The sequence below is a fragment of the Canis lupus genome, chromosome 9 (genome assembly GCF_003254725.2).
Source record: "Canis lupus dingo isolate Sandy chromosome 9, ASM325472v2, whole genome shotgun sequence".
In the NCBI taxonomy this organism is placed as follows: Eukaryota; Metazoa; Chordata; class Mammalia; order Carnivora; family Canidae; genus Canis; species Canis lupus.
This window is the reverse complement of record NC_064251.1, coordinates 6,295,551-6,312,101: the sequence shown is the minus strand read 5'-3', so window position 1 is coordinate 6,312,101 and position 16,551 is coordinate 6,295,551. Positions and strand designations below refer to the sequence as shown.

General features: G+C 54.3%; 1 protein-coding gene across 5 annotated transcripts in view; it reads left to right on the top strand.

Moving 5' to 3' along the window:
• TMEM104 (transmembrane protein 104) overlaps positions 1–16,551 on the top strand; it is a 56,682-nt gene that overhangs the window by 26,429 nt on the left and 13,702 nt on the right. For all 5 annotated transcript variants that reach the window (XM_049113920.1, XM_025467920.3, XM_025467919.3 and 2 more), the window contains one exon: positions 12,319–12,412. In XM_049113920.1, the coding sequence (XP_048969877.1) occupies positions 12,319–12,412 (94 nt within the window). The remainder of the gene's footprint in view (positions 1–12,318; positions 12,413–16,551) is intronic.

Here is a 16,551-nt window from a genome sequence, read left to right as displayed (position 1 = left end):
GTACCTCCAGCTTTTCCGTGTGTGGGGCAAAGCACAGCCCTGGGGGAAGTAGTGCTATCTACCCTCCGTCTCCCCTTCCTTGCCATCCAGCATAAATAGACCAAGATACAGAGCTGATTTTGGTTCTCCGTGAAGAGATTTCAGGAACCAGTGAAAAAAGTGGGAACCAGTAAACCAAGCGTGCAGTGCAGGAGAAGTTAACATCTCGGCGTGTGCTTACTCACTCTGGCTCCCGTGGGGCTCACTGCAAGCACCAAGGTGGCACTTTTCACCCATTTATTGCTGTGGCCCGCTAGCCAGGACACCCCTGGTGTGCCTTTTCTCTTTTGCCCCCCAGAACTTACAGTTCAAACTAGTACAGTCCCTTTTAAGCCTTGTCCCATCAGCACAGAGGACTCAGGAGAGCCTGAGGCCAGGGCGACTGGTGTGCTCATCCACGCAGGAGACACTGCCCAGCCCCCATCCCTGTAGTCCAGGCACAAGGATTGCCCCAAGGCCACAGAGCTTTTCTCTTACTTTATCCTTTCAACATTGGTTTTAGGCAAATGTGACTGTCATTTCCCTGCCTTAAAACCCCTTTAGAAGTTCTTCTCATAAAGGAACATTTACATTCCTTCACGTGGTATGGTCTGCTCCAATATCCTTCTGGAACCTTCTCTCTCACCACTGCCCCCCACTCACTGGCCACTGTCCTCCAAAGACTCTGGGTGCTTTCAGGACTCTGTGCCCGTTCAATACCTTTGCATTGCTTCAGAGTCTGACGAGCACTCATCCAGAACTGAATTCAGGTGCCTCCTTTAAAGACACCTGCAGCCATTACCCTCCCCCAACCCCCAACCATGGCAATAATTGCACTTTGGTGTCTAATTACGTGGACTCCCCATGAGCATCTCGAAGTCAGGGCTGTGCCTGACCCACACATCTGGTATTAGCGTGGGCCTCACAGAGGGTAGTTGCTCCATGAACATTTAAATAACCGAGAGCACTCGGGTGTGCTGTCACTGCTGGGTCCGTGGCCAGCACTGGTCCAGTCCGTCTCTAAGGTCTCAGGGCTGTCGATGCCCATGGCTCATCATGGCTGGCAACTGCTGCTCCCGCCAGAAAAAATCCACATCCAGCTGGCTTTACTTTTCCCAAAGGCACGAGCCATCTTCTGTACCGCACTGGCCGGAAAAGCAACCCCTCAGCATGGCCTTAGGAGCACCCGTCTTTGTAGGCTGAGGGCAGAGAGGAGCAGTCAGGCGCTGACCACATGCCAGGAAGCCTAGGGTGGCTCACCCATCTCTCTGCCACCTCCTCTTTGGCGCCTAAAATGCAAGCAGTAAAGTGCTAAGACAGGTGCCAGGTCTAAAGGCAGATCTGTTTTTCCAGGCGGGGCCCCCAGCCTTCCTCACACACACACCCTCTCTGTCCCGCCAGCCCCCTGTCATCACTGCCCCTTAAAGCCCTCCTTGCTCAAGATCAAGCCTGTGTTCTCACCTGGGCAGGTAGATGCAGACCCATCTCCATCTCTCTCTCTCTCTCTCATGATTGTGAGGAGCCAGGCTGCCCTTAATAATTAGCCTAGATGGCATATAATCATTAAGTGAGTGACTATGTGGGTTTTCCACAATATTTATCTCCCCCCCCCCCCAAACCACAAGGGTTGCGGCTCTGGCACCAAATCCTTGGAACTCTGCCCACCACCAGGCACCATCTGGCTTTTCAGCTGAGAGACAACACAGGCACACAGGCCTGTCCTCCAGTAGGGGGTGAGGGGGACAGCAGCCATGCCAGGCTAATCCCACCCAGCCGGCCCAGCCCTCCACCCCTGCCCCCAAGGGAAGCAGCTTTGCTGAGGTTAGAGGTGGTGGAGAGACGTTCTCTAGGGCATAATCAAGGGAAGCAGTAAATGCCCTAGGAAGGGGGCCAGCCTTGAATACACACAGCCTAACTTCTGATCTCAGCTGTCTCCATCATTACAGTCTTGACAAGTTATTTTATCCACTTTACCTCAGCTTTCTAAAGTGGAGCTAGTAACCAATTCCCAGGGTGTCGGGGTCTTCAATGGAAGGTACTGTGTGTGGGTGCTCAGGTCATGTTACTGGTGTGGGTTCCCTTGTCTCCAAGGCCAAGCCTTCTCTGGGTGATGGATCAGAGGCAAGGGGAGGTTCTGGGGCGAGACAGTGGGCATAATTCTTCCCTCTGCTGACAGCATCCCTCCAAATGTAACCCCAACCATTTCCCGATTGGGAGCTTGGAGATGATTGGGTAGGGGGATACCTGGACCAGGTGTGTGGGACTTGTTCCTATCCCACAGGCTGGGGCCAGGGATTGTGACTTGATCGTGGAGACAGTTGCCTGGGAGCCACGGCATGCGTTCTGGAAAGACACAGGCTGCATCCAGTGGCGGTCACGACACCTGAGCTGTTTCCTGGCAGTACACAGCCAGGCCTCCGGGTACTGAGTGTGCCCTGCCGTGGGTCATAACCTGTCACTCCCTCACAGGTAGCTGCTTGTTCCACACATCTTTAACACTGAGTTTAGCAGCCAGGCCCCCCAGTAAGACATCATGCTCCTTGATGATAGAAATTTGGGATGAATTTCCTGATCTTTCTTTTTTGCCATCTGTAGGTTTAGGAGATGTGCTTTTTTTTTTTTTTTTTTTTTTTTTTTTTTTTTTTTTTTTTTTTTTTCCCTCTTAGAGGAAAAACCATAAAGATAGGTTATAAACCTCAGGTCCCTACTGAAGATTTCTATTTCATCTAAGTAGAGCAGGGGATGTTTAGAGCAGTAGATTCAGAGGAGGAGGTTATTTGGGTCTTTTCATAGGTCTGCTCTGTTTCCAATTGCCTTGAGAAAAGAGAGGCAGAAAATTTGGAGGAAGGGACCTGGGGATGCTTTCAGCTGTCAGATAGTCACAGGTGGTGTTCCAGTTGGTGTATTTGGGGAATAACTGAGCCCAGGAAGTGCCTTGTGAGAGCCCTGGCTGTCTCCAGACTGACAGGGCTGGGATCAGTGTTACCCAGGCTTCTCCAGTATTGGCCAGTGGCGCTCCAGGAGCCTGGACGGCCCTGTGTCCAGCCCTCCTCCCCCTCAGCTGGTGCGGATGGTCTGGGAGTGCTCACCCCACACGGCCTATGTCATGGTTGCCACTCATCTTCCAGCCTCCCAGGAGCAGTTCCCTCAGCTCTGTCCAGGAGATTCTTAACTGTACTCTTACATCTAACCCCTTCCCAGCCTCCAGGAGGGGGCATTCTGGGCTTGTGACAGCTGGAGCTATCTGCATATACAAGGTTGGGAGCAGCCACCCCAGCCATGGCCTCTCCCTGAAATCAAGACAAACAATGTTTGCACTCATAGTTCAGCAGAACTTGTTTGGGCATGACCTCACTGGCCAGCGTTCAGCTCCGCAGGGAAGGCACCCCAGAGCTTCATCCTCTTCCCAGTTAATCAGGTGCTGGGACTAGTCTCTTCCTGGCCAGCCTCTTGATCCTGGTCTAACTGGCTGCTGTGCGGGTTTGGTTTCCTGGCTCTCTGTTCTGTAGCTCAGGAGCCACTAAGAGTGTCCTTCAGAGTCTACCTTTGGGGCTCACTGTTGCCTTTGTTGGAGCCCAGCACCCTCTCATCTCTGGCTCAGCCTCTTCCAGCAAGTACACACTTGCTTTTTGCAAATAGGACATGTGTCCACACTCCTGCATTCCAAGTGGGGCTGAATCGTTTGCTGTGAACAGACTTGGTTTTTGGCTATAGGTCATCGTGAGCCCATAGCTCGAGAAGGGCATGTGCTCCAGGAACACATGCTTGCTTCTTCAGAATATCTGGGCATAAACTCTCTGTTTTTAGTTTCAGGCATTCCCTGAATCTTCCATCTCTCCATCCATTCAGTAAGCATTTCCCAATCCCTTCTAGGTGAGGGTGGTGATGGCACAGGGACAATAAGATGCAGTAACTTGCTCTCAGCAGCACATTCTGGGGTAAGGGGACAGGGCTGACGGGTGATGCTCATCTGTGCTGCGGATGGGTAGGTGTGCTGAAAGAGGCATCCCAGCCTTCTCTGTCTCCATTACTCTTCCTCCACCAGGGAAAGGAAACTCAAAGGATGGATGGGTGAAGCGCCAGCCGCAGCTCCATCATGGTTGGGCTGGTGTCTGAGGCCCAGCAGCCTGTCCTCGCAGAGCTCCCTCCCAGGGCAGGCTCTGCACCTTCTCCGGGCCAGCCTCACACTGGGCTGGGCCTTCAGAAGGAGGCTGCTCGGCTCTGCCCTGTGGGAAAACCCCATTCTCATGAAGTTTCATATGAAAGCACCAGTCTCTGTGGATCTAGATTCTACGGGATCTCCACCTCCTCTAAATAGCGTGATGCACCCTCTTGTAGGATTTTGGCAAATGAGCTGTGATAATGGTTCACTGGGCTTGGTGTACAGAGGCTGCTGCCCCAGGTTCAGACCTATTCATGCTGTTGGGATCTCACCATCCTCTGCGTGACAGCTGATCCTGTCTGTCTAGTTGGGAAGAACTTAAACTCCACCCCCCACCCCCGCCCAAGAGCATTTGGGCCATTATTGAGCTTGGACGCAGGTGGTGGAAGTCCATTGAGAATAGGAGCAACCTGATGTTGTTTGGCTGGAAGTCCTCACTTGGCCTCCGGTATTTGCATTCCCTGACCTGGGGTGTCTGGAGGACTGATGAGGTGTGAGAATGTGGTTGCGTGCTGATACTGTTGGGGGCTGATGTTTGTTGGCCACCTGTGCACACATGATGTGCTCTGAGCGATTCATTCCAGCCTGGGGGTCTCATGGTTAGCGGCACCAAGAGACAAACCCCAGCCCTGCACACGTGACCCTATAGCCTGTGGTCCCTCCACGGTCCCTCACAAACTCCGAGCTCCTCTTCTTTTTTGTGGATGAATCCCAGACATTGTCATTCAAGTTGGGAAAATAAAAACTCCCAAACCGAAATGTGCACAGACACTTGAGAAATAAAAATAGAATCCTTGAACACTTCTTCGCTGCACTTCAAGGACGCCTTGAAAGTTCAGTTCCCGTTTAGGGATGGGTTCATGCTGGGTTGTTATTAACCCCAATTAACTCTTAACCCCTGGCACCCTGGAATGAGGACAGCCCTGTAATCTAGGCGCTCATTGTCTTTGTCACTTGAGATAGCCTCCAGAACTGTCCAGAGCTCAGCTACACCATCCGCACATCCCCACCTTTGCCTGAACCAGCAGCCCTGAGCCCTGCAATGGCCAGAACCTCATATTCCATAGTCGGCCCCTGGGGACCCCTGCATGTTTAGGATAGATCAGATAGTATGTCACCATTCCACTTCCTGAGACTTGTTACTTCGTCATTCCTGCTAAGTTAATAGGGAAATCAAGCCCCCTACCCTACCTCAAACCCTAGACCAGGAAGGCTCTGAGTGGATCCGCTTGCCTTTTGTGTTGACACTGGCAGCTGATGGGTGGCATGCAGAGGCAGCTGCTAATGGCTGGATCCTGGTCTCTTGGAAGCTCCATCTTGCTGCGCTGTGGGAGCCACAAACAGATGAGCCCAAAGCCCTCATTTTTAGAGGAACTAAATAAATCAGGCATTCTAGGAACTAGCCATCTAGCAGGTCCCCCGGCCCCCCACCTCGTCCATATTCATAGTAGCGTCAGCCAAGCAGAGTGTCACTTCCTTCTTTCTCCAGCCTCAGGAGCCAGAGAACACCACAAAAGCATCACCTTTGTGCTTTCGCTGGCCACTGCTGGCTTCCTGGACTGTTTGGCCTTCGTCCCCCTGGGATGCTGCCCCTTGGCTTCTGTCTAGGTTGGGGGACAGAGCCTCGAGAGAACCTCCCTGGCTGGGTGGACAGTCACCTAGCTGTCTGCTTCTCTGCTAGTTTTCCTCACTGTCCCTGGTTGCAGGAGATAATTGGTGTATCAGTCTTTGTCCTGTGTACTGGCTCAGAGGTTCTTAGGACATTTGTTCTGTATGGTGGCTGTCCCTTTCCTCCATGAACAGCAGGCATGTGTTCTCTCTCTCTCTCTCTCTCTCTCTCTCTCTCTCTCTCTCCTCCCCTCTCCCCCTCCACCCTACCCTGCTCTTGCTCCTTTTTGAGGAAGGTGAGATGGACTAGGGGTCTTGTTGCATTTCCCCCAAGTTTAAGTTCTAATTAGAAGCTGCAATCCACTGCACCTCTTCCCAGCAGAAGAGATGACAGCAAACAGGATTTGGGGCTTTAATTTTGTTTTGTGAGAGAAGAACTGGTGGAGTGGCTAGTTTATGACTGGGAACTGTGGATCCACGGTCTCCCAGAGGGAGGCATGGGAAGAGTCACTTCTTTGAAGACCTTTAGGTTGTTTTTTTTTTTCTTTGACCTTTATGTTCTTGATATTAGGTTTCTTCTAAGACATCACCCCTCCTGGGGGCCAGGCAGGTACACGGAGTGGTCACAGCCCCTTCACAGTGGTCCAAGCCCCTTCCTTGCTGGGTTCCCGGGAGACGAGGCTGATGGAAGGCAGCCAAGAGCCCCGGGCTCTTCGCGGAGGGGCCTTTTCTCCTTATTAGAGCTGAATATCATTGTCTCCTGAAACCAGGGGGTCCGCTCAGAGCAAATGCTATTTCAATTTGCTCTTTCTAAACCAAAGCATGTTGATTTCACAACAGTTTGAGGAAGAAAGGCTTTTTCCTGACACAGTGAACCGCTCTCGGGCAGAGCGGGTGACTTGCCTACCTGTGCGCTTTGCCAGCTCAGATGCTGCCCGCGGCAAGAGGGACAGGTAGAGGGTACAAGGCAAGTCAGCAAGACTGGGGTTGCCCCACCCTTTCTCCACCAAATTCACTGTATTCTGCAGGTGCTCATTGAGCATCTCACATGCGCCAAGCCTTCCTGGGTGTTGTGGCGAACAAGAATGCAATCCCTGCCATCATGCAGCTCATACTCCACGGGGTGAGGGGGCATGTACAAAATCAACCCATGAGAAAGGAGCAACTCAGAACCTACCAGGATTAGGTAACATGGTACCAACTGTATTTGGTGATCCAATCAAGAGCCCCAGAAAGGAGCACTGTGCAGAGACTTTACCCGAGCGGAGCTTCGAAGGGGACCGGAGTAAGGGAGGTAGAGAGCGAAACTCTGTGCCAGCAGGTGGAATCACAAGGGTAAAGGCATGAGGCTGAGCAGCAGTGTGATGTGGAGAGAGGAGGTGTTGGGGAGACAGCTAATAGGATGCAGCGTGCAGAGATCGCTGTGGTCAGAAGGATGGGGTCAGGAGACTCCTACTCCCCCTCCGCCACTTTCTTACACACCTCCCTGGTCCCTGAGGCCCCTCATCACTAAAATGAAGCATCGTCACCTGCCTGGTGGCCTCACTGATGGCCAAGAACATGATACAAAACTGCACTTGTGAGCATGGGGTCCTGCAGCATTGGACAGTGATGTTCCCCCAGGACAGCGAGGACGTGAGGCCGTGGTTGACAGGACCAGCAGCAGGAAGACAGGGTTGGGGTGGATGTGACGGAACAGAAGACAGCCACGTGCAGGAGGGATCGACAGCAGGAAGGGGAGTGACAAGCTCACTGAGCCAAGGAGGGCAAGGGGTGGGACCCAGAGACTCTGCAACCTGTTGTCCCGCTGGAGTTTAGTTTAGGCTCAGCAGCAGCTTTAAGTTTCCATGTTGTTTCTCTGACCAGCTAACCTTGCAGAGAAATTTGGGAAATGGGAAGATGGGCGTTGAGTGTTTTTGTGGTCCCGTGTCGACCCACAGGCTCCTGCTTCCCCATTCTGTACCCTCAACGCAGGGTGTAGCCTGCAGCCAAGCCTGGGCTCGTTTTGTGGCTGAAGCAAGGTGGAGTGGCATTGGAGGGAACCTTTGCTCTGTGAGCGTGGTGGGTTGTGGGCTTAAAGCTCGAGAAGATGGAGGCAGGTAGTGAGTGTGGCTCCCCCTCAGCAGCTCAGACTCAAGACTTTCTGGGGCAAAGTTCCATTCTCTTAAGTAGCAGGTGTTTCTCCCATTCCACAGTTGGTGACTGGCTGCTCACACAGCACCCAAGAGTCAAGTGGCAGCTTGAGTTAGGGGGTAAGCCTTCGGCTTCCCAATGCCAGCCACCATGTGGACACGCACCTCTGCCCTTGGGGATCTCAGCAAAGCCACCATTCTATCCCGGGAATGCCCACATACAGCCCCTCACCCCCCTTTCCCACATCTCTCAGACTGATTTTGAGGAGGGGATTCCCTTCCTGCCTCAGGCAGGCAGAGGGCTGGGACCCTATTCCCTTGTCCTTGGGTCTCATTTCTGGCAGAAATGTGCCTCCTCCTATCCTCCGGGGCGTTTGGGGTTGGGACAGCCCTACAGTGGGGGGGCACTGTTTCCGGCACTGTGGGAACACAGATGGACGGGAGCTGCAGCCGCTGCCCATGCGGAGCCACTGAGGGCTCCTGGAAGACGCACGAATGATTCCAGGGAGGAGAAGTGGAAGAGAACAATTGGGTACAGGAGATTGGGAGTGGGATTGGTAGCAGAACTTCGGCCAACAGAAATAGAGCTTGCCAAGCAAAGGCCCAGTGGTAAGAAGGCTTTGGGCAATGTCAGGAACTCACAGGCCAGGGCTGCTGGAGAGTAGGTTCTGGGGGGTGCTGTCTTCAAGGGCAGGGTTGAAAAAGGTGGCTGGAACCAGGTCATGGGCCAGTGGACTTTGTCATTTCTGAAGTGACAAGCCTTTGAGAATTGAACAAGAAAGACACAGGTTGGAGGCTGGGGTGGTGTGTGGGAAACAACACTGGGACCAGCTGGCTCTGGGCCCAGGAAAGAGAGGACAGGGGCAAAGGGAGCAGGACAGAGCCCCCATGGGGCAGTCCTGAACCCTCCCCAGCTCTTGGCCTACCTGATTGCTCTCACCTGAGGTATCTCTTTCTCTGTGATGTTCCCCTGAGTGACCCCAGCACAGCCCCAGCCAGGCAAGGTCAGGAGCCCATGCTGTGTGCTCCATTTCCCCTCCAGCACCGTGAGAAATATATTTCTGTGGTTTTAAGCCACCAGGTTACTGCAGTCACAGATACTAGTACAGAGAGTGAGAAAGGAGTCCGAGGTGGTTGGGAGTTCAGAGCCAGAGCAGCTGGAGGTGAACAGTGTGCCTAACCTGCCTGGGATACAGGAGAGAAGCAGCAGCTGGATGGCACTGGAGACGCCGCGTTAAGTTCGGAGTGCCACCAGGACACTGTAAAAGCTGTGCCCAGGCCTTGCTGGCAGTGCCTTAGCAATGTGAGCTGCCTTGTGTCCACCAAGACTGGCAAGGTTGCCATGGGGCCTTTGGTGCACATTTAAACTCACTGACCCGAGAAGAGACCTGAGCGGCCCCATTTGCACCCTCCCGGGTCTGTCTCAAACATCATTCATTCCCAGTGACCAATTTGAAGATTGCATTAGAAACCAAAGAATCGTTCCTTACTTCTTTCTCTTTTTTTTTTTTTTCTGGAACCCGTTTGGCTGCACAGTTGCTGTCCCTGCCTCCTGTAATGAGTTGGGCTCCAAGAGTCCTTGAACAGAGGCTGAGTCTGAACTGATCAATGGCATTTGGGGGTTGGACCATTGCTCAGGAGCCAGCTAATTTATAATGTCATATAGGCTAGACGAGAAGACCCAAGAGGATAGGCTGTCTCTTGGCTTTTTATCTCTTCTTTTTGAAAAAGGAAAGGGAAAACAGAAGGTGCCACGCTTGGCTGTTCAGCATTCAAAGATGAACTCCATCCCCACTAGACCATGGGAACATGGGGGCTGTTTCTCCTTCCATGCCCCCTTACTTCCCAGAGACCTGGCAGCCACACCACGGCGTCCTTTCCGGCTCTGGATGCTGGCCCCTGCGGGCGCCGAGTCTGGCTCTAACTAATTTGCAGAGGACACCTGTTCCTTAATTAGCCCCAGCCTGTGCTGTGTATCTTGGTCTGGGCTCCCTCCAGTGTGTGAGCTAGCAGCCGTGCAAGGGCTGCTGTTTGGCAGTGTGTGCGCGTTTGCTCTGACCAGGCAGGCCCTGCACTCCCCGCTTCTGGAGTGATGTGGTCAGTCTGCACTCCTGAGCATTAAAACTATATTCTGGCCACCATCCCGCTGTGGGTGTCATAGCTGTTGCCTGAATCTTCCAAAAGAGCCCTCCGCTGCCAGTCCCCACTGCCGTCCCTAGAACAGGACATGGGAGGGCCGAGCAGTTTTGGAGACTCCTGAGCCCCTCTCCACTCCTGTTCCCCACCACTCAGATGGCATCTCACATACACTTCTTACTCGACCTTTCTCAGATGTGCTTGTATGGTTAGTGTCTTTAAAAAGAGGGAAGTTCTTGGGGGTTGGGATCCCACCCCTACAGGGTTTTATAAAATGTGTCCTCTTGTGTGAAAGATCTTGGTAAACAGCTGCTGGGGAGGAGGATGAAGATGGATCTGGCATCTGGAAAAGGACCTGGCAGGCTACTAGAGTAGCACGATTCCCTGCCTCCCTTCAGGGCTGATTCTGCTGTATCACCACCCACCCCCCAACCCCCAGCCTTGGTTTTACATAGTAGAACCTTCTGAAAACCGTCTTTAGGCTTCAAAGATGAGCTCCAACCTCCCACATACGCTGCCCCTAAGAAACCATCCAGCGTGCACAGTGGGCATGCAGATTGGAGGGGAAGCACCCACACTTGCCCACACATCAGGAGTCCAGTTCCGAGCAAGCCACGGTAATTTGGAAACATCTGTGTCAAGTGGCTGTGTATGTATTCTTCCCTAAGACCTCTTCCTCTCTAACCCTTCAAGAAAGAAATCTGTCGAAGTTTCCCTAAAGTGGTTCTTTTCCTTAAGGACAGGCTGATGGTGCTACGTGCTGGCTTGCTGTATGGAGCTGCTGACTCTGCCTCACTGAGTCTGGCCTGCAGGGGATACGGTCTCCCCTGCCCCTCTTCTCTACACACACACACACACACACACCCCGCCCCCAGCACCCCTAGCTTAATGGCACTTCCCCTCCTGATTAAAGGATTGCTGGTTCCAGGCCCCCAGCAGAAAACTGTTTCCAGAAGCCTCCCAGCCCTGGAGCCTGCCTGGAGGCCTTGGCCCCCAGCTAATTAGAGCCTTCTCCTTAAGCGGTGCTTTAGTCTTTGGTGTCATCCTCACAGTGATAATGGACTTGGATAAGAGATCACAGCTTCTCCCACTTCCCACTCTCCTTGTGGATGGGGGCAGGGAAGGGATGGGCACAGCCTGCCTGTCACCCTATCACGGGGGAGCCAGGGAGCGGGGGACTGGCCGCCAAGCTGAGCAGCTGTGATGCCTCCTCCCCAGATCACAGGGCCAGAGCCCGACTCCCCATAGTGGGCCCTGCTCCCCACATTCAGGCCTCCGCCGCCTGCTGCACCTCTGGCGAGTGTCATCAGCATTAACGTGATAAAATGGCGCAGTGTAAATGTTAATAAGGTCTGTTGCCTCTGCTGCTTCCGAGTGGCAGATCGGAAATGGTACCATCATCCTAACGCCAACCAGCAGCTTTTAATTCCTCTGCTCCCTGAGCAGCCAATTTGGCATGGAAATCCTAACCTCCCCTTAGCCCCCAGCCCAGCTCTGCTGTGCCAGGTTCACCCCCATATTCCTTTGCAGAGAGGGTTCAGATTCCCCACAGACTGGTTTTCTAAGATAGGGTTTGAATCTTTATTTTCCCTAAGTAAACACTTAGTTTTTCCTGTTCTCCAAAGGAAAGAGCACTGAGCCCCAAACTCAGCTCCCACTTTTCCTGGCTGCAGCCCCTTCTCTTCTTGGTTCAGGATAGTCCTCTGCGAGGTTTGCCCTGGAAGCCTAGAGCCGCTGGCTCTCCAGGCCTACCCTCCTCAAGTCCTAAACATTGCTGATTAACGACATCCCGACTGATCCTCTCTGAACGCTGGAGCACAGCAGTGATCTCTCCACTGCCCTGTGTTGTCGGGGCACTGGGCGCGCCTGGGTTCCTCTTAGATCCTCATCTTCCTGCTGATTACCTCCTAATTGGGGCTCGTGACCAGCTCTGTGCCGGGCCTGGGAACCCTTAGCATTTGGTGAAGAGAAGTAGCAGGCGATGTCCCTGGAGTGTTGACTGGGGCTGGCCCAGAAAGTTGTCTCAGGACCAGGGGCATGAGGAGCAGCTACGAAGCACGGCTTTGGATTTCTCCTGCACCCCAAGGAGCTCCCCACATGATGTTTGCCCCTGGGGAGCCTCTGCCAGTCAAGGTGCACAGCACAGTTAGGACCAGCCGCTGCGGGCAGAGGCTGCATGGATGGCGTGTTCTCCCCACACACGCGGTGTGTGCTGTGTACGCCCAGCCCCGGCACCCCCTCACCCTTGTTTCTGTCACCCAGGCTGTCTTCACTCTTCTCCTTGGACCCTTCACCTTCTTTGACGTCCAGAAGACCAAGTACCTGCAGATCCTGACCTCCCTGATGAGATGGGTTGGTGAGTGAGAGACGTCTCGAGTCTGCCCTTTGTCCCCTGGTCCCTTCCTCACCTTTTCCAAGACGGCTGTGTGCACTCGGCATAGCTAGAATGTGGCGGGGGTTCCGTGGATTCCCGAAAGCCAAGAGGGGCAGGGGCTCTGTCTGCTTTTTTACTGCAGTAAAGATCACGTAGTGTGCATGGAGCCAGAGCTAGGCCCAACTGTCTTCACATGCCCCTACTCCCCCCCCCCGCCCCCGCTGGGCCAGCTGACCCCTGAAGGCCCAGGTCGGGCTCTGCTCTGCCTTCTTGTGGGTGCCCTGTGTGGCACAGCCATAAAACCCAGCGGGCTGTGGCAACCGCCTCCGCGTTCCTGGCCCGTGGGGCATGAAGAGACACCCTCTCCACAATGCCTTCTGACTGCCTGATGCCCTACTGAGCCAGAGCACCGTCATCCTCAGGGGTGTTTGGGGGGGTCTCTCCGCCTAAAGCAGGTTTGTGGTAGGGAGCCCATTCATTCCGTCGCACTGTCCCAGAAGGTTCCGGCTGCTGAGACCCCTAGGCCCAGGGCAGGAGGGTGCGGGGTCCCTATTGGCCAGCACATGCTCTGGGATCATTTGTATTCCGTGTTTGGGTCTAAAAGCAAAGAATACCGTTGCTGTTCTGGTTGAGAGGCTGGCAGAGGGAGTCTGCCCAGTTTCCAGCCCCTCGCCGGCCCCAGCACAGAGGTTCCTGAGGAGCCCGGGGTTGGGACGCCTCCCTCCTGGCCCTCTTCTCTATCTCCTTTTGCCTTTGCATCTGCCCCATCATCGCCCCTCATCAGGATTCAGCGCGCACCTTGCTCCTCCACGCCAGCACTCAGCACTAGATCATGACGAGCACAGCTTCTGATAAAAATGATTTCCGGCTTTTCTGGCACATCCTGCTCAGGATTACAGAAGCCCAGTATAAGGAGCCGCTGCATCACGGGGTTCCTGGCATCTTCAGTTGGGAGGGACCATGGCGGCCATCCAGTGTAGTCCTCACCCCACAAGGGCAGGCTCCACGGGCACGCGCACAGGGTGGCCCCTGCTCCGCTCTGAAGGGATGTTGTCGTCACTGGAAGTCCTGTCTTGTCTTGAGCCCGACTTGGCAGCCTGTGACTTCTTTCCACCTTGGTCCTTCCTTGCAAGGAATTAAGAGCAAGACTGAGTCATCTGCTTAGTTAGCTTTTGGGGCCTCTGTAACATGATAAACCTGTCCTTCCTCACCCAGCCAAGTCGAGGGAGCAGGAGGTCACTTGTCCAATGCCCGGATGGAGCAGGATTCCTGGTCTACCCCACTCAGCTGGTCCAGTCCTATATGCACCTACACGGTGCTCTTTGCAAATTTTATTCACATGTATCAAAGCCCCAGGTTAAAGTAATACGACCACCTGGGAAAAAATGAAAACTCATTACTTAGAACACAAAGATCACACTGGCATCAACAGAAAAGGTGCTGCAGTGGAGCCCCTTTGGGTGCCAGGATGACTTACATCCCCAGGTTGGGATCAGCAGGGATCACAATCCCTGCTGTCCATCCTTCTCCTTATAAGTCTGCTTATAAGAAGTAGGTGAAAGCCCTTGTGACCTTCAGAAGGAAAAGTTTTCTCAGTAAAACAGCACTCAGAGAAAAATACGCTCCCTCGTCTCCTCCTGGCCCCCCTCTTGTCACTATTCCTCTGCTCCCAACAGCCAGTCCCCAAAGTCCTGAGAGCCTTGCCCCTCCCCCACTCAGGACAGCTGTCCTTGACCTGCCACATCAGAAGTCCTCACGGGGAGGGCAGGAGCAGGGTGGGGAGAGGTGGAGGGCTCCTATGCGTTAGCCGGCATGATGGATCCCCTCGTCAGCCCACGAGAGGGCTGCCCAGATCATGACGGTTAATGGTTTCTGTGAATCCCTGAGCTTGTTGAGGTGGAGCGTGACCAAGTCCTCGCGTTGGGTGAGCAGTACATTCATTTAAAGGGGGAGATTGTTAAGGAGGGGAGGAGGCTGGTGGTAAATAAAGAGTGATTGTCTCAGGACAGGGTAGGAGATGCCCCCCAGACTCAGCTCCCACCTGCAGAGAAGGCACTGAGCTTCCAGCAGGCAGGCCCCCGGGGGCCTCAAGAGCATCTCAGAGCACCCCTTGCCCCCTCTCCTCTCAGAGTAGTACCATCCTGCTCCCTTGTGACCCCATATTGCCTCCCCTTTTCCCAACCAGAGTCCCCTTGTGCAGGCCAGCAAGGCTAGTTAGCCCCGGGGACTGCAGTGTGGACTGTGTCTACCTCCCTGAGGCTCTTAGGACCTGCGAGGTGGCCCCTTGCAGTGCAGCAGAGCGAGGTGGCAGTGGCCTTGGGAGGGGTGCTTGACAGCAGCAAGGGCCTGAGGAAAGAACAGCACATGAAGGTCACCCACGCTCATGTTTTCACATGGTGACACTGTTGTCACTGCAAGTCGTCTGCCTCATTTCTCCCTTCGATCTGAGAGAGGATCAAATGACACTGGACTCTCCACACACCTGTTCTCCAGAGTGTTCTGGGTGACCATGCAGCTGTAGTCATTCTTCTCCCAGACAGGTTCATACCCTGCCCTTGGAAAGCTAACCTCTCTGTGACACAAAGCCCTCTGAAGCAAAAGAGAAAATGCCCAGTTAAATAAACTGGACTGTAGGTAAGCCTAGGGTTCAGTTCCCAGCCAGGGGCATCAGAGCCACCTGGGCCCTTTCCTCCGTGGGTCTGGTGGGAGGGATTTCCCTCATCCTGGCCCCACGTAGCCCGAGCAGCCACACAGCGCTGGGAGCCAAGGACGGGGCCAGGGGACAGGGATGGAGGAGTCCCAGGGAGCCGCCAAGCACCAGCCAACAGGCGGCCTTGCTGCAGGAAGGACCAGGGTCTGCCCACAGTATGTTTGCGAAGGAGGTCTCTCCCCAGAGAGGTTCTTCTAGAACCTTCCAAAGCAGCGAGCACCAAAGCCCGTTTGTCCTCTCAAGTCTGTGCCAAGTTGTCAATTTGCAACAAACTCCTTTTCATCTTGCTTCTGAGAAGCAGCTGTGTGGCCGTGTCCCCCCCTGACCCTCCCTCCTTTCCCACACTCCCGCACACCCTACCCCTTCCTTCTCCCCAGATTAGGGCCCAGACTGTCCAAGAGAGCCGAGCGGGAGCGCAGGGTGGCAATAAGCCGACTTGAGTTCTAGGAAGACAAAAGGGAAGAATGAGCACCAAAGGGACCGGAAAATCATAAATAAATGTGCTGAGCCGGAAACTTTCTTGTGCTTAATTAGGAATTTGTTCTGCCATCTGTTGAAATGAGGCTGGGGAAGGCTGCAGGAGCCCCTCCCCGAGCAGGGCCCCAGAGCTCGGGACTCGCCAAGCAGCCTTTAGGCCAGTGCTCGTGGCCACCTCGGTGTGCTCCTTCGGTTATTAGCGCCTCATGCTGCCAGAATGGGCTTTTGCAAATAGCCACCTGTCCAGGAAAATGTGGAAACGTGTATGACAAGTGCCAGTGTTAATGTATCTCTTGGTCCCCAAATAAATTCTGGGCAGACCAGGCTGGTCAGCTTGGGAGACCTGGACACCAGGTGCCTCTGAGTTGACAAGTACACGGTGGGTTCCAGGTGCCGTCGGCAGGTGAGACCATTGTTGAGGCTTTAGCAGACTTCCTGAGCAGCTGTCCTTTCTGTCCCATCACTCACCCCTGGGCTAGTGGCAGGCTCCTGAGCCCAGGGCTTTTGGTTCTGGCGCCTCCTCCCAGTGTTCCCTTCCACTCGGTCTCAGTGTGCACCAACGGCCTGAACCTGTCTCAGCCAGGTTCCTTACCCGGCAGCAGCCAAGGCAAGACTCCTCACCACAGAGCAGCCCTGAAGTTAAAATGGGATCCGAGACCGTGTGGCAAGGGCTGTTAGCACTGTACCTGGCCCTGGGTCAGCATTCAGGTAGTAGCCACAATATGCAGCCCTGCCGTCATCATCTCTGTTGGCCGGTACGTCCTGGGGGTGGCCTCAGCAGGAGCCCCCCTTGGGGCTGGCCGTTGAGATCAGGGACGTTTGCGAGGGAGGTGGCCCAGGCCACCTCCAGAAGGAGCTATGGCTCTGGCAGTGAGATCTTGAAGCATCGCCAGTTGGCTCTGTCAGCCTTCTCTCTGCCCCACCTCCCAGGGCT